At 36.9% G+C, this 17,948-nt stretch overlaps 1 protein-coding gene across 15 annotated transcripts in view; it reads left to right on the plus strand.

The window, feature by feature from the left end:
• Positions 1-17,408, plus strand: part of dock7.L (dedicator of cytokinesis 7 L homeolog) — an 87,754-nt gene extending 70,346 nt beyond the window's left edge. For 9 of the 15 annotated variants that reach the window (XM_041590386.1, XM_041590388.1, XM_018258249.2 and 6 more), the window contains 12 exons: positions 1,024-1,124; positions 2,293-2,485; positions 2,917-3,060; positions 3,378-3,509; positions 5,918-5,932; positions 8,608-8,733; positions 10,140-10,229; positions 11,954-12,190; positions 13,136-13,279; positions 13,461-13,567; positions 14,368-14,535; positions 16,730-17,408. In XM_041590386.1, the coding sequence (XP_041446320.1) occupies positions 1,024-1,124; positions 2,293-2,485; positions 2,917-3,060; positions 3,378-3,509; positions 5,918-5,932; positions 8,608-8,733; positions 10,140-10,229; positions 11,954-12,190; positions 13,136-13,279; positions 13,461-13,567; positions 14,368-14,535; positions 16,730-16,772 (1,500 nt within the window). In that variant the 3' untranslated portion in view covers positions 16,773-17,408. Of the gene's footprint in view, positions 1-1,023; positions 1,125-2,292; positions 2,486-2,916; positions 3,061-3,377; positions 3,510-5,917; positions 5,933-8,598; positions 8,734-10,139; positions 10,230-11,953; positions 12,191-13,135; positions 13,280-13,460; positions 13,568-14,367; positions 14,536-16,729 lie in introns of all 15 variants that reach the window. The other 6 variants (XM_041590387.1, XM_018258251.2, XM_018258248.2 and 3 more) reach the window with 2 other exon arrangements.
• The last annotated feature ends 540 nt before the right edge of the window (positions 17,409-17,948 follow it).

The following is a 17,948-nucleotide window of genomic DNA, read 5'->3' on the forward strand; positions in this document are numbered from 1 at the left end:
ACATTCCTTACAGTTGAAACTGACAGTTTAAACCTCTGAGCTAGCTTTTTCTAGCCTTCCCCTAAACCGTGATACTGAACAATCTTTGTTTTCAGATCTTTTGAGAGTTGCTTTGAGGATCCCATGCTTTTACTCTTCAGAGGAGAGTCAAACAGAAGCACAACTTGCAATTGGCCACCTTAAATACCTTTTCTCATGATTGGACACACCTGCCTATGAAGTTCAAGTCTTAATGAGCTAATCCAACCAATTTGGTGTTGCCTATAATCAGTATTGAGCAGTTACATGCATTCAAATTAGCACAATTACAAGGGTACCCAAATTTTTGTAAAGCCACTATTTCACATTTGATTTAATTTCATGCAACTGAATACTGCTTCACTAAAAATCTTTGTTCAGAAACCCCAGTACTCAGATGTACTTGGGAAATGAAAGACATACCACTGTTATATTTTTTGTTGAAAGTGGAGTTAATTATTATGCAGGCTGAAAGGGTTTCCCAAACTTTTTCATATGACTGTAGTCTTGTTAGAGGGTTATATTGCTGTGCAGTCCAGTTGCTATGGTTGGATTGTGCAGTCTGACTGGTTGCAGCAGAATTGAAAGCTTGTTCCTCTTCATTGAGCTGCTTATAATTTGGGTCAGACTGTCATCTGAATTTGATTATTTTTAAATCAGAAAGGGGTTTCCTTTAAATGTACCATGTTACATAAAAATGATGCGCAACCCTATTGCGTCACTGCCAAGTGTAATCACAGTAGCATTTTCCTGTCAAGACTATAAATAGAGGAAATATTTATGTGCATGAGGACGGGCCAGAAAAACGCCAAAGACATTCCTGGTACACCACAGCATCACCGTGGCAGATTTTCTGTTAAATAGGAGGATTCTGAATGTGCTTCATACCTGTTTAATTTCATTTCACACCCTGAGCTGACTTATACTTGGCCCATAGAAATACCTACCATCATTTCCTGACCATTATTTGTAATATTTTAACAGGCTATGTTTTTCTTGCTTTAGGTCCAGGATCTTGTGTTTAATCTCCACATGATTCTGTCTGATACTGTGAAAATGAAAGAGCATCAAGAAGACCCCGAGATGCTGATTGATCTCATGTACAGGTGAGAAAACGCTACATACATATCTGTTTTAAACTACTGTACCATTTCCCCATTGACTGAATTTGTATGAACCTTGGAAAAGAGAGAGTGTGTGTGTGTGTGTGTGTGTGTGTGTGTGTGTGTGTGTTTTTGTGTGTGTCAGTCACATAACAGATCAGGGGGCCCAGGGAATGTGAGCGCCATTCCTGTTTGGAGTGTCAACCAATAGAAGGCTTTCCATTGGAAAACGAATAATCATATATGAATATATAGCAACTGTTTTCTTTTTAGGTCACTAAGCCTCTCAAAAACTTCATTATTCTCTGCTTATGGGTGGTACAGAAATTTAAGGCAAAAAAAAAAAAAAAAGATTGTCCCTGTTATGTTTTCAGCCTGCATGTACTTATAGGTGCTAAAGCTTTCGTGCTTCTTATTTACACTTTGCTTTTTACACACCAGTATTCTAGCAGTTGTACTGGTTATTTAATACTCAAATACTAATATATATATATATATATATATATATATATATATATATATATATATATATATATATATATATATATATATCTATCTATCTATATATCAACCGCTTATTTATTATACATTTTATGCATAAGCTGTTGCGTATAAATAAGTACCTGGAAACTAAGTCAATGTGATCCTAGCAACCTCCAAACTTGTTGGTAGTATCGGTAAAAAGTAACTATTGTCTGCCTTAATGGCAGTTTTCATTATGAATAAAGTACGGCATGACAACAGTACATAACTACACAACATTTTGGGAAGGTATGAAAGCCATCCTTTTCTCAGGCATTAATATCATATAGAGCCATGCCTGGTAAACAAGGTCCAACCTGGTGTAATTACCATAAAACAACAGTAGATGGAGCCACAAGTGCAAATGTTGTTCAGTGTATACAAATATGCCAACCCAATGTCTCATAATTGATGTATATAATATTTACCCTGTGCATTATAGGAAGCCTGAATTTGCTATTGATACAATATTTTTTGTGTATGTTTTTCTGTTACATAATGGCATTTGAAAAGCTTGGATGAGAGAGAACCACCAAAAGCCATTTAAAAAACACTGGAGAACACGAAGCACAGTATAATATAGAGACACAATCTTTGTATTTGTCCTGACTGTTAATAATACATTTCATCTTTTTTTGGGGGTTTCCAGAATTGCAAAAGGTTATCAGACGTCACCTGACCTGCGTTTAACATGGCTGCAGAACATGGCAGGAAAACACTCAGAAAGGAGCAATCATGCGGAGTCGGCTCAGTGCTTAGTACACTCAGCAGCTCTTGTGGCTGAATATTTAAGTATGCTAGAGGATCGCAAGTACCTTCCTGTAGGCTGTGTTACCTTTCAGGTATTTATCATTGGCAAGTCTTTTAGATTGTAAGCTTCTGATGATAGACTGGTCACAAGTCCACACCTTCAAGTTATTTTTTTAAATTATCCTCTTCATGCCTGTGAGAGGGCATGAACAAGATTACAGTCAGGGTAAAATCTCACATAAGCTGTCAACAAACATGTCATAGGTTGCAAGGAAATATTTTTTTTTCTTTTTATTAAGGATTAATCAATCGCTATCCTAAACTTGCAATTAAACACCTTTTAATTTCCAAAGCCTGTGGGATTAAAGAGAAGCAGGCACTCTCCCAGAGCAGCCAGAGTTCAGCTACAAAGGTTTCATTTCTGCTTTTTCAGAATAGTTTTTCCAGGACAGTCAAGTATAGACTTTGTAAGGAATTATTATAAAATAAATGTTGAGTTCTATTTCATTTTTATTGTCCTCAGAATATTTCATCTAATGTGTTGGAAGAGTCTGCAGTGTCAGATGACGTGGTATCCCCAGATGAAGAAGGTATTTGCTCAGGAAAATATTTTACAGAGGCCGGTTTGGTGGGACTTCTAGAGCAAGCAGCTGCCTCCTTCTCAATGGTAAGAAACTTCACATTTCACATGCAACCCTTAATTCTTGTATTAGTGTGCAAATAAATGTTGATTAAAAGTTCATTTGTGAAAGAGTTTCACTACAAAGTTTTCTCTATAAAAGTTAGTGCTTTCAGGGGTTAACTGGGTTCATGGAGAGAAATATTTGGGCATAGGTGACAGAAGTTAGATTGTTTGACAACTGTTGCAGAAAGTGAAATCATCATTACCAATCACTGTAGTTTAACGTGTTTATAATTATGGTACTTTTCATCCAGAAAAAAATGCTTCTTGAATCCCTCCTTGTACTGATGTATGTTTTGTAGGCTGGCATGTACGAAGCAGTGAATGAAGTTTACAAAGTACTAATACCCATACATGAGGCCAACAGAGACGCTAAGAAGCTCGCTACAATTCATGGCAAACTCCAGGAAGCATTTAGTAAAGTAGTCCATCAGGTAAAATCTGCACATGCCTATTGTTTTTTGTTTTGCAAAGTCCATACCTAAGAAACTAGACATATATTTATTTTTGTGTGCTTAATGCAACGTTGTATTCTCTTTTGTGACCATTGGAAAACGGTTTTCATACACTAAAGTGAACCCCACTCTGTAGCAGTCAGAGTGTTGTTCCCTGAACCCTGTTATTAGAAGTCACCTCGGAGTTCCATGACCTGTATAAAAACATTCGGCCTTGTGCTTTTATATGGTCATGGAACTCCTCGGTAACTTATAATATCCTTATATTGTACAATAGAGGGTACTTTATTCACTATATATACCTGTACATCTCACAGCACATATTGTCGGTGAGAGCAATTTGTTTCCAAGCATTGCTGATTAGTGCAGGCAGACTATTGGTCAGACTAGCAGAAGACAAAAACAAACACATTTTTGTGCTTTATTCTTTTCTTCCTGCAATAAAGAATGCCTATTGACATGTTTAGTGATAAAGCTGCATTACTTTGCTCAAAACCAGTGGTTTTCAACCTGTTTTCATCACTGAGCAAATGCAGCACCCACACTGTAGCAATGTAAACGATCATTACCAAAATGTAAAAAACAGAGTTGTCTACAGTTGCTATTGTTATATGGTTTTTACATTGCCTTGACAGAAAAAGTTGTAACCAGAACAATTGGAATGCAATGTTTTGTCTAAGAAATAAAAAAGTGAAATCTTTTGGATTCCCATTTCGGTGCAGGAGAAGAAGCTGAAACTTATTTTCTGTTACAATGTTAGTGCAATTTAGCTGCTACAAAGTTGATGTGATATTATATAGTTATTTTGTGTTCAATCCCAGTATGGTATGTAATCAATGAGATGCTTCTTCTGTAACATTAACACATATATAAAGCAAAGACTGCTGACATACGTTTAGCATAGACTTGCTTCTTGTTGGGCAGGTTTATAAAAATGTGTATTTGAGTTTATTTTGCACAAAAACTGCTGCATTTAAACTACTGCTGAAATTTTTAAATCCTGAATGTAAGAGTGCGGATTGGCTATTTATAAAAGTGCTTGTTATGTACATGTATGGGACCTGTTATCCAGAATGTTAGAGACCTGGGGTTTTCCGGAAAATACATCTTTCCCTAATTTGGATCTTCTTACCTTATTAAATGCAACTTATACAGATGTCTGTCTTAACATAGTATTTATTTTCATCTTTCTGTGCTCTGCAGTAGACTGCACACACCAGAGGGGATTGGGGCAGGTGGTTTATTAAAACTAAATGCTAATAAAAGTCAAGCAAACCACAGTATTTAACTGTAATAGCCTCTGTAAGTGTGAGTTGTATTTAATTTGGGTGTATGTAACACGAGGACTGCCTGTGAAGGTACTGCTTTATTATTACAGAGAAAATAAGAATTTGGATTATATGAATAAAATGGAGTCTATGGGAGATCGCCATTCCATAATTGGAGTTTTCTGTATAACGTCTCCCATACCTGTACTATAATATTGTCTTTTTTTGTTGATGAATTAGTTTGCTATCAGAAGTTATGGAATTATATATGATTATCTTCATGTTTTCTGTACACTGTGCTTGATTGCTGTAGATGTGATCTACTTTGCTAAAGTATTTGATACAGTGCCACACAGAATGATACTGGTCAAATTAAGGAATATTGCCCTGGAACATAATATTTGTACTTGGATAGAGAACTGGCTGAAGGATAGATTACAAACAGTAGTGGTGCCATTGTTGTAAGTGGAATACCACTGGGGTCTGCCCTGTCTATCTCTGTTTTTGTTGGTGATACTATTTATGCAATACTAAATTTAGAGAAGTGGCCAGCAGAAGGGCAAATTATGGTTCAGTGTTGATAAATCCAAGGGTATGCACTTCAGCAGAAATAACATGATACGCTAGTGTGTTGGGACTCCTTGCCCCTCCAAACATGGTAGGTAAAATGTCAGTCTCCCATCAACACAAGGCCGCATTCCACATTCTTTCTGGTTACAGTGGTTTTTTTTTTACTCAGTTGTAAAATCAGAGGTGATATTTCAAATATATACTAATCACATTTCTTGCAGGCTGGCTAACTCATAGCAACTACTTATTTGCTTTCACTTTCATTTACATTGTCAACTATATATATATATATATATATATACATCACTGACTTAGGTTTGCTGGTTCTTGTGGGGAGTGAAATTAATGGATTTCATCTATAAACATTTCCAACTGTGCCCTTACTTGCCCACTTTTGGTTCTCCTCAAATCTGAGCTTATTTATTATTATTAACATGTATTTTTAGAGCGCCAACATATTGCGCAGCGTTGTTTGATTTATTTTCCGAACTAAAATCTACTGTGACACTATTTTTTTTTTTTTGCCTTTTTTTTTTTTTTATTACACAGAGTACTGGCTGGGAGGTAGGTAACATTTCAGTCAGTAAAGAACTGAACTTCCTTTGCTTTGCCCACATGTGCTAGCTGTGGGGGAATCTGTTTGCTCTCTGCTCTGACCTGAATCCATTAACAAAACGATTGTCATATATATACATCTAGCATTGATCATGGTAAAAGTAAAATTAGAGGTAGTGCATGACTTGAACACATTGCACTAATAAAGTTTGCTGAATGACACTTTCATCATCAGTGTGTTCTTTGTTTAAAGCATTTCTTTTTCCATCAGTGTTTTAACTTTTTACCCCAAAAAAGGGGTCGATTTAGAGAAATTTCATCCTCTTCGAGCTGATTGGCGGAGCCACAAGAAAGAATATTCTAAATAGATGTTTCCCCCTATAACATATTTTTTTTGTAGCAGATCATATTGAACGGTGTTGCTTTGTCAGTCTGGCGATAAACAGCTTTCAGATGAGCAAATTTCAAGCTTGTGTTTCAACTGTATGATGTGATTTGTCTGCAAAGCTTTGATTTCTGCTGCTTGCTTTGAAGGGACGCTGCCATGCTCTTCGGTTATAGCTCCAAACTGTCAGAGAATATGTTCATTAAAGCTGATTTAAGAGATTCAGTTGGGGTTATAGAGCCCCTCAACCATGTCCAGCCACTGGTACATTTAAGTGAAAACAAAAATATTACATCAGTTTTGGATCTTCGAGTCACATGATATCAATTCATACTATGCATATTGCTTAAGTAGTATAAATATTGTACAAAGATCCTATTAATTCTAAATCGACCCCTGAAGTGGATATTTGTATCAAAAACAATGTTAACTTCATTTAGTCAAGTTTGATTGCATGGTAACACCCACATCAATCCATCATCCACTCCATCCTTTCTTTACTTCTCCATCCGCATGCCCTTATCCACCATTACTAACAGCCACGGCTATAATCCTCTTGCATGTATGTCTCCCACCTCTTTACCTGTTTCTTACATATTAACTGCCCGGTTTCTGCTGTAGGCACCGGAGTGGTTAATTAATGCTTTATGTTGATTGCATTTGTATGCTGCCAATTGCTTATTTGTTTTTGGAATTACCCTAATTAAAATACTTTCTGTTTTTTCCTCTGTCGCCCTGGTTGCTGACCCTCCTCCCCACTTTTATTCTTATTTGTTGTGGTAAGTTCTATTTTTTTTAAAATTTCCTGGACCAAAAAAAAAGGTTTTGACCTTTGCATTGCCAACTTAAGTAATTGAAATTCGTCTTCCTCTAAACTAATACTAATAATTAATAATGAACATATTTAAAAAGTGTAAAGCTTTGTAGTTTGTTTTTTTTTTTCTGAAATTATCCATTTTGGCAATCTGTTTTTCATATCAATTAACAGTTTGCTTTAATGGTAATAAATTACTTAGTTGGCATTTTTTTACCCCCCTTTTGTACGGAATGTGATATTTATCCCAGTAATTTTAAAAGGTGTTTACCATGTATAAAAATAAAATTATCATGATTTCTTAATTCATGGTGGCTGTGCTCTGCTGTTTCACTGGTACTGATTACGGGGCTTTTGGTGCAATGTCTTCTATATTCAGCTATTCTATTATTTTTTATTTACAAAATAATAGCAACATTAATTCTGTTAGTGACCTCTATTACCCTTTCTGATACCATGCAACTATCTACAGTATATACATATACAGGTATAGAATGCTTGAGGTTTTCCAGATAAGAGATGTTTCCTTAATTTGGATCTCCATAACTTGTCTGCTAAAAAAAAAAAAACATTAAATAAACCCAGTAGGATTGTTTTGCCACAGATGTGTTTTCCGCAGCTTGGTTAGAATCAAGTACAAGGTAGTGTGTTATTACTACAGAGAAAAAATAGAATTATTTGCTGAAAACTTGCTGGATATCAGGTTTTCAAATAATGGACTCCGTACCTATATATGTATTTTATTAGATCCTATATGCCCATAATGCAATTATGTCTTATAAAAATATATAAATTCTTTCATTTTTGCTACAGAGCAATTCTGTACACTTTTCTTTCACCAGCCAGCTCTGAATTGTGGGGGATGTTCATGATAAAGATATCGACTTATCCTGACACAATCCACACATTAATAAGAGTTATTTGATTTAAGGGAATAAACTATGTACATATAGGACTTGAGAACAGTATTTTAGGTGGATTTCTATTCTGTCGGTGATCTGTCTTAGTTATGGTAACTTTATAACCAATTAAGCTGCCTTATATTACATACGAAACTGTGTATGTAAATACTTATAATACACAAAAGCAATGAATATCCTGTAAATGATATCCTTATAAACGGTGAGTTCTGATGTCATCAGTTATAAACGGTGAGTTCTGATGTCATTTCTGTCACATGAATCATTGAAATTTGTGTATTATAATAAATAAAGTACCCCCAGTTGTAAAATATTATATATTAGAAGTTACCTCGGAGTTCCATGACCTGTATAAAAACACTCGGCCTTCGGCCTCGTGTTTTTATATGGTCATGAAACTCCTCAGTAACTTATAATATCCCTATATTTTACAAAAGGGGGTACTTTATTCACTATATCTGTCATGATCTTCCATAGTTTATGTGCAGAGTGCACAGACCAAATAAATGTAAAAGGTTTCTACTCTATTCTAATGTATGTGTTCCCTTATACGTAGGATGGGAAGAGAATGTTTGGGACTTACTTTCGGGTTGGTTTCTATGGGGCCAAGTTTGGAGACTTGGATGAGCAAGAGTTTGTGTATAAAGAACCAGCAATTACTAAACTAGCAGAAATTTCCCATCGGTTAGAGGTAAGAGTTCTGTTTGCTTTGTCAGCTCTGTAGGATTTTCACTAGAGGACGGGTTAAAAGCCAAACGAAAAAGATATGCAAAATGCAGACATTTTTGTATGTGTATATTTAAAATAAGTGTTGGCAAACTGTAGCAGAAGTAAGATTGCTTGTGTTTTTTCTTACTGGAAAAAGCAGCTTTGCAACTAAAAATCTTGTATCACAGTTAAAATTTTCAATATAACAAAAGTCTAATGAAGAATTTTTACATTGTGCTATGTTCATTTTTGTTGTGCTTCATGCAGTAATTTTGCCAGTTTATGATTTTAAAGAAGAACTAAACCCTAAAAATGAATATGGCTAAAAATGCCATATTTTATATAATGACCTTATTGCACCAGCCTCAAGTTTCAGCTTCTCAATAGCAGCAGTGATACAGGATTTCAAACCTGTCACGGGGGGTCACCATCTTGGAAAGTGTCTGCGACCCTCACATGCTCAGTGGGCTCTGAGCAGCTGTTGAGAAGCTAAGCTTAGGGGTCGTCACAAATTATCAAACAGAAAATGTGGTTGAACTGTAATATAAGCTGATGCTACAGGGCTGATTATTAAATTCTGATGCTAGTTTCACTGGCTTCTGTGCTGCCATGTAGTAATTACTAAACAGCCTTATACTGTGACATTTATATTCTATGTGTACTGTATATTGTGAGTGGGTCCATAAGCTCAGTAAGTGACAGTAGCACAGAGCATTTGCAATGAATCAGCAGAAAAGAATATGGGGGGCTACTAGGGCATCTTCAGAGACACAGATCTTTACTGCTAAAGGGCTGTGGTTGCCTTGGGCTGGTACAGAAGCACAAAACATAATGTACAACATTTCTAACTACTTCTTTAGTTAAACTTTAGTTCTCCTTTGATTACACCCCCACCCATCAGTGTACAACTTGTGACATTTATGGGATATTTAAACCAATGCAAACTGAAGGACTCCATATTGCAGTATATTATAGATATTTTATTTATCTATTTTTGCACCATGTCCTCACTTGCTTTATGCCAACCATAAGTCATGGTGAAAAAGCTAATTGTGTTTATAAATCAAGAAGATAGTGGTTAAAATACGCAAATTCAAAAGGAAATTTAAGCCACTAAAACAAATTAATATAAAATTGACAATAGTTCTCTTCTGCATATATACATTTTCCAATAATTTTATTTTTAGTTATTAAAGATATCAGTTTTATACTGCAGAGAACAGCACCAACTGCTGTTTATTTTGCCTGTCTGGGCACAGTTGGCAGAAAATTATGGGCAAAGCCTGTGGAAATGCTCTGGAACGGAAGTTACATATATTGCATAGTCATATATGTTTGGAAAACAGCACTGCAACTTTTGAATCTTATATTTTTTCTTTATTTCCTTAGGGCTTTTATGGAGAAAGGTTTGGCGAAGATGTTGTTGAAGTTATTAAAGATTCCAATCTAGTGGATAAATGTAAATTAGACCCTAATAAGGTAACTACACAGATTACATTGCCTTTGAAATGTACCTTTTTTAATGCTAAAGTACTTTGAGGAATGCAGTCACATAAAGGGGCAAATTCACTAACCTGCAGAGTTGCGCTAGCGCAGGCTTCGCCGCACTTCGCCAGACGAAGTTTCGCCGGGGGGGGCGCCGCTAATTCACTAAAATCCGAACTTGCGCTCAGGGAGGCGAACAGTAGCGAAGTTGAGCTAGCGTTAATTCATCAATCAAAGCAAAGTTACGATAGCGATGCCTAATTTGCATACGGCGCCAAGTTAAAGTACAATGGACGTATGTGTAGCAGCAACTACACAAACCTGGGAAAGCTTCATAAAATAAAATAGAGTTGTTATTTTGCCCTATACATGTGCCCTCTGTTTAGTTTAGGTGCCATATGTTAGGAAATGTAGGGGGGAAGGAGGGTTTTTTCAGCCTATCACTCTTAAAAAAGGAAAAGACGCCAGCTTTTTTTGGCACTTAGAAAAAATTTCAACTTTTTTTGAAGCAATCCCTAAATACTCTATTGCACTTTGCCTGGTCTGAGGTGGTGAAGGCAAGTCTTGCACAAGAGGTAATGTTCAGTAAAATGCGCAAGTTAGTGAATTAGCGTAGTTACGTCCCTTCGCCATAGCGCAACTTCGCCTTGCGTAAGGGTGCGAAGTAGCGCTAGAGTAGGTCCACTTTGCTAGCGAATTTACGCTGGCGGATTGGCACTAGCTTTAGGCGCTTCGCGATTTAGTGAATTTGCCCCAAAGTCTTTCTTCCCAAGATATTCAGTGTTAATTCATATGTAGTACAAGTATGGAACCTGTTATCCAGAATGCTCAGGATCTGGGATTTTCAAGACAATGGATCTTTCAGTTATTTGGATTTTCATGCCTTAAATCTACTTGGAAATCATGTAAACAATAAATAAACCCAATAGAATGGTTTTAGGATTAATTATATCTTAGTTAGGATCAAGTAGAGGGTTCTGTTTTAATATTAAAGAGAAAGGGGAAATCATTTTTAAATATTTAGATTTGTATAAAATGGAGTCTATGGGAGACGGCAATCCAATAATTCAGAGCTTTTTGGATAGTGGGTTTTCAGATAACAGATCCCATACCTGTACTGTTTTATACACACTTTAATGTAACAACCACCTTATGTTTCATGTGTGTAATGTGCTTTAAATGCAGCCCACTTAACAGATACATTTGTATGCTGAAGACTCATAAAAGGCAAACTAGTTTCTAATAAACAGTGGGGGTCAATTATCCACACTGAGCAAATTAACCCATGGGCAGTAACCAATGGCAGCCAATCAAATTGCTGAATTCATTGTTCTACCTGCAGCTGGCTTTAAAAAGCAATTCATTGATTGGTTGCTATAAGTTACTGCCCATGGGCAAATTTGATAAATGAGCCCCAGTGTCTTTCTGGAATTTGAACACAGTCTATATAAAGTAAATGTGCACATTATGTATAAAGGGATATGGAATTGCTGCTTTCATAGATAGTGCTTGCTATGTATTCTTTTGATCAGCCCCAGTTGACTAACATCATCACTTGGCATACATAATTCAAGATGTGATTATTGTGATGACTTCATTCAATATTGAATAGGAAAGGGTTCAATCATAATGAAATTATTTTAGTAATCCATTTTGTGTATTAGACAAACAAGGTGCATCTGTTTATTAGTTACTAATCTGTTCATGCTTTCCTTTAGGCCTTTATTCAGATAACCTATGTAGAACCTTATTTTGACACCTATGAAATGAAGGACAGGATTACATACTTTGACAAAAACTACAACCTGCGACGTTTCATGTATTGCACCCCGTTCACATTGGACGGGAGAGCCCACGGCGATCTCCATGAGCAGTTCAAGCGAAAGACCATCCTAACTACCTCGCACGCCTTCCCATATATCAAAACCAGAATAAACGTCATCAATAAGGAGGAGGTAAGTCCGCTACATTGCTGATGTTATTTGGTTACTTGGTGAGAAGGGACATAGTAATGAATTCTTGTAATGCAGGTTGAAATTTTATATAACTGATTCATGCTGGTCTGAATGCACCAGACCAGCAAGTTCTCCATCCAACAGCTCTTTGTTGGCTCTATACTGCAATCCTGTCTGTGATATACCACTAGGGCAGCTACCTGCCTAGAAAATCCTCTTTTTTTTCTTTACATTGAAAGTTTGTATCTGTTCAACAAATAAACATAAGTTATGAGAAATGTATTCAATTTATACTCCTGTGAAGAACAATGAAAGTCCTTTGATCCCACATTATGTACTGTATAAATGTGACTTTTTTTTGCCCTGTTTGACGTGATTGGTTGCCCCCATGGCTGTGCAGCAGCTTATTTCTACAAACTAGTGCTTCCAAATCAAGCAAACGGATTTTACAACGGCAGAGTAATGGTGCATTATTTTTAAGTGCATAAGTACCATAGCAACCGTGCAGTGATTTCAATTAGAGACAGGAATATGAATAGGAGAGGGACTGAATAGAAGCAATAAAAAGTAGCAATAAGAATAAATGTGTAGCCTTACAGAGTTTTTGTCTTTAGATGGGGTCAGTGACCTCCCATTTGAAAGCTGGAAAGAGACAGAAGAAGAAGACAAAAACTATAAAAAAATAAATATTGAAAACCAATTGAAAAGTTGCTTAGAATTGTCCATTCTATAACATACTAAAAGTTAACTCAAAGGTGTACCACCCCTTTAAGTGAGTCATTTGTTCCAAAATGCTAGAAATTTCAGGGTACAGCGGTTTTTAAAAGTAGTATATCAGGTCCTGGACAACATGACTAGTAAGATGTGTTTTTGGACACTCATTCAGTATCTCACAAATATATAATACCATACAGTCAAAATTAAGTTTCCTAATGTTTCCTGCAGATCATTTTGACTCCTATAGAAGTCGCGATAGAGGACATGCAGAAAAAAACTCAGGAGCTGGCATTTGCAACTCACCAGGATCCAGCTGACCCAAAAATGCTTCAAATGGTACTTCAAGGTTCAGTGGGAACAACAGTGAATCAGGTTTGTCATTATCAAGTGTGAATTGTTTTGGTAATTTATAACGGAATCAAAATGTGTTGCTTTAAGTGGCTGTCAGAAGGATGAATAATGAACAATCTCTGTAAAAAGGCTGTGGAAATGTGCCGGAAATATATAAATAACATAAATTAAAGACTGTTAAAGGAATGTATTTTTCTTCTAGGGTCCACTGGAGGTTGCACAGGTGTTCCTCTCTGAAATCCCAAATGACCCAAAACTATTTCGGCATCACAATAAGCTAAGGCTTTGTTTCAAAGACTTTACAAAAAGGTAAGAATGCAGACCACTCGCTGCTGCTGATTAGCTGTTGATTTAGATAAAAATACCCTGTGAGTAGGATTATAAGAGGAAAGAGAGAGTTGGAAAAGCTGATGTTGATGGAGCTGGAACAAATATAGATCTTCTGCAAGGATTTGAATTAAAGGATGTTTATTAAAATAAGTCTTATAAATGTGTTACTGCTTCAGTGGTTGCCATTTCTGAGCCCATCAGTTGGGGACTGCGACCCTGAGAAGCAAAACTTAGCATTGAGTCATTGTTATTGTTATGTCACAAAATACCAACCAAATCCTCCATGGTGTGATATTCTGAGATGAGAGCTTGTCTGCAGCTTGTCTTTACCTTCCTTGGATCTAAACCCGGGCTCTATCCATGCCCTTGTTATATCCAGACCACTCCCTGTTCTGCCTTGATCAAGCTCACTTCCACCCAGACTACACGCCTGCTCCAAGTCCGCCAGAGGCATAAACAAGGGTTACTCTAAAAAAAAAAAAAAAAAATCCATGAGGGTTGTCAGGTTTGTGTCTGTAAAATATTTGCCCCTACAAACAAAAACAGCAGCTATAATACTTCAAGTATGATCTGGTGAAATATTGAACTTTTATTTTATATAGAAGTCTGTTCAGTTACTTTGTACAAAAGGAAATGAGTGAAGTATATAGTCTATAAATACAGGATAGACTGTAGAGACGAGTTGTGTTTCTATGCATACATGTACATAGGAATGGAAAAGTAGACTGACTGGTCAGGGAAAAGGAAAGTTTAAGGTCATGCAATGCTTTGTCTGGCAGGTGTGAAGATGCACTACGAAAAAACAAGAGCCTAATAGGACCAGACCAAAAGGAATACCAGCGGGAACTGGAGAGGAACTACCATCGTCTGAAAGAATCCCTTCAACCTCTTATCAATAGAAAGATTCCTCAGTTGTACAAGACTGTTTTACCAGTTACCTGTCACAGGTAAACAAATTACTGATGATCATTTACTCCAAAGAAATGTAAAATTAGCAGACCAACATAAAGTATTCTTCGTTGGTTGACCAAACCAGGCTGGGAATTATGTTGATAATATGGTACTTTGCTTTCTGTGATAATGGAGAGTGTGGGACAATGTGTCTTTGTGTCCTGATGGCACATATGGTGCTTCTTAACCAGCTAAATATTGCTTCCAAAATTGCACCCAGCTCCCTCCCTTTGGCTGAATGGGGAAACACACGACTTTAGCACAAAAAAAGGCTCACTTGAGATGCTTTTGCCATTTTAGTCTGTGGGAGGCAGCAGGAGGTGGTTTTAGGTGTTTTTCAGATGACAAGATGAAAGAATGTGTGTGCCATCCTAATCATTACACTGCTCTCTTGCCTGTGGTAGCTGAAGATGTTAATATGCAGTTACTACACAAGCACCTTTCTTTCAGGGAGAATGCACATCATAACGTACAGCGATCAGTATACCCCTCTCCTTGCTTGGTAGATAACTAGATCTAGAGTATACAACCCCTCTCCCTTCTACCTTTGTTGTAACTGATCTTTTAACTGGAGTCGATTATACAAGGGTGTGATTATTTGTGTACTACCTCGCAAGGACCAAACATGGAGTTGCTTCAATTTCCCTGTTTGGCCTGTTTAGCTCAAGAAATAACAAAAACAATAGGCGAAAAGTATGTTTAAAGTACCGTATGTTTATCACAAGCCATAATCATTGAACTTGTGTTAAAAAAGGGGATATATTGCCCCTTTAATATTCAAGCAGACTTCAACCCCTTACTTCATAGTCAGTGACATCAAATTTCAACACACTGCACAGGGCGTCATGTCATAGTCACAACCTCAAACACTACTGGTCTACCTCCAACATCATTGACCAGTCCTATCATGTCACCAGCCCGTCCCTGATGTCATGATTCCGGCCCTGACATCACAGGCTTGCAGCTGATAAAGGTGGCCATCCTACTTCAGAATGGTTTGAGAACTTACACTATATGCTTATCTGGAAAGAATAAAGGAACACATTAGTTTAAACACAATCTAGTCCTGTATGAAGGGGTCCTGAAGGATACAGGCATATAATTTCTATATCCTGTCTAATGAGCCACTCTTTATCTAAAAGCCAAACACACTGTAGCTGGTGTGGCGAAGTGGACTTTGTTTTGATTGGGGATGTTGAGAACAGGAAGTAGAATGTGACTTTACTGCAAGTTTCCTATTGTGTCCTGTTTAGTGCAAGAACTGAAATACATATTTCTTAATTAAACAATAGGGAACAAGGATATTCAACTCGAGCCTTTTCGCTAAACTTATGTTGAAAAATGGGATATACTGCCCCTTTAAACATAAAATGTACATCCTTTTTGTTAAGAGATTATGTAGAAAAGGTACATGAACACTTTTTAAGTTCCAATTTTTTTTTACACAAACCTACCTGATTCCACAGGTTGAAGGAAACCCTGATCATTCCAATGAGCTATTTCCCAAGATCCCTTATGCTGAGAGTGTAATACAAGCACCTCCCTCTTTCTTCCATTTTAAAGTGATGCATTCTGGGGATTGAAGTCCCTCTTCTTACTATAGTAGGTAGTGCACAGATTCTCTGCAATTAACACTTGGAACAAAGTTAGAGTGCTATTGCATTGCAGTGAGACTCTAGGGAAGTGGGGAACTGGAAACCACACAGAGACAATACCATGGTTTATTTTCAGCCTAATTATCTGGCAGTTCAGACAGTGTTTACACACTTTCTTCTACATAACTCAACTGAAGTTATAGAGGTTATATTTTCCCTTTAACAGATATTTACTGCATTGATTTTGATGTGACCACTAGGGGGCAGAAAGGGATAATCCACTATTTGTTTGCATTTAAGTAAAGGTTTGTTGTGAAATATTTCCACAATGGAATCCAAGCATAAATAATATATTATAGTATTAAAAATACTTGCGATTCTATAACGATTACTCTTTTTGTATGAGGAGATTCATACATACTGTCACACATATTTAATATTAATCTGGAAACCACAGAACCCAATTGGCAGCATTGTCCAGGGAACAAATAGTAATTGCCTTTTTTGGGGTAATTCATTATTAGTCCTATATTCACATTCAGGCCCATGATTGGTTATTGTATTGTACCTAACATTATCCATCTCTTCCCTGCAGGGATTCTTTCAGCAGAATGAGTCTACGGAAGATGGACCTCTGAAGAGACCGCTACTGTAGAACCAGCGAGTGATGAGGAACACGGGAAACAAGACAAGTTTGTGAAATGAACGCTGGCTTTGCTTCAGTTAACTCCGCATGAAGTATTATGGACACCATAGCCATTCATTTTCACAGGAACTCTTTACACGTTTGGCCAAATCTGACTCCCTAAATTGTGTTATTTTTTGTGTTATTTTTTTTTACTGTGACACAAAGGTACAAGAGCATTGTTTTATCCCTATTTATGCTACGTTAACTTGTATTTAGTTATTAATTTATATTCAAGACATTTCATTTTTTATGTTTGTTTTAAGGTACTGTCCATTCTGTGCAGTGTTGCCAAATATTATGTGGCATAAAAATACAATTTTTAGTCACGCGAGAAGCCAAGGGAAAAATGAGTGCTGACAGATTTTTAATGTGGAAGAAAGTTGCATGGAATGTCTGTTCTTTGGCCAAAGCCATGTGCAATTTATAGGCCGTGTTTTCTTTTTATGTGTTAAGCCAATCACAGTCAATAACAGAAAACCAAGACCCCAGTGCAACTATAATATGTGGGCTGAAATGTATATATATGTATTAAATTTCATGAATAATATTACAATGTAGGAAAATAAAAAGGTACTTTTCAACATTATAGATGTGTATTTCACATTTTTTTCACATGTTAAAATAGTTGCATCTGTTAAGCTCTAAGGGCGCATTTACATTGTCCCGCACAGTGTGCAAAGTCCAAAGAAAAAATGCTGAATCAGCCGTTTCAGAGAACAGAGACCTGCAGACTGTCCACTGAATCAAATGTGGCGAGGGGAGGCTTATAGATGCCAAACCCATCCCCCCCCATCATACCTTGCGGGTCATTTGGAGACACAGGCTGCATCAGGGACCTTCTCTTGGGAGCACCTCCAAACGCTGCTTTTTGCATGCCAGATTTTTGAACCAGAACTCCCTGCAAAGATCAGCACATCCCTGGGAGTAAGTGCTCGTTAAATGGGCACTAAGGAGTGTGTGCTTGACTATAATGGCCAAAATACATGAAATTGCTGTATGTGCCCCACAGGCCATTACTTGCCCTTTCTGTCTTTACATTTTGTCTAAATAAATCTAAACAAATGTAAAATAAAAATCTTACCACCTAATCCTGGCCGGATGCAGAAGTTGAGGGGGGGGGGGATTG

This window comes from Xenopus laevis, chromosome 4L, assembly GCF_017654675.1.
Source record: "Xenopus laevis strain J_2021 chromosome 4L, Xenopus_laevis_v10.1, whole genome shotgun sequence".
Taxonomy (NCBI): domain Eukaryota; kingdom Metazoa; phylum Chordata; class Amphibia; order Anura; family Pipidae; genus Xenopus; species Xenopus laevis.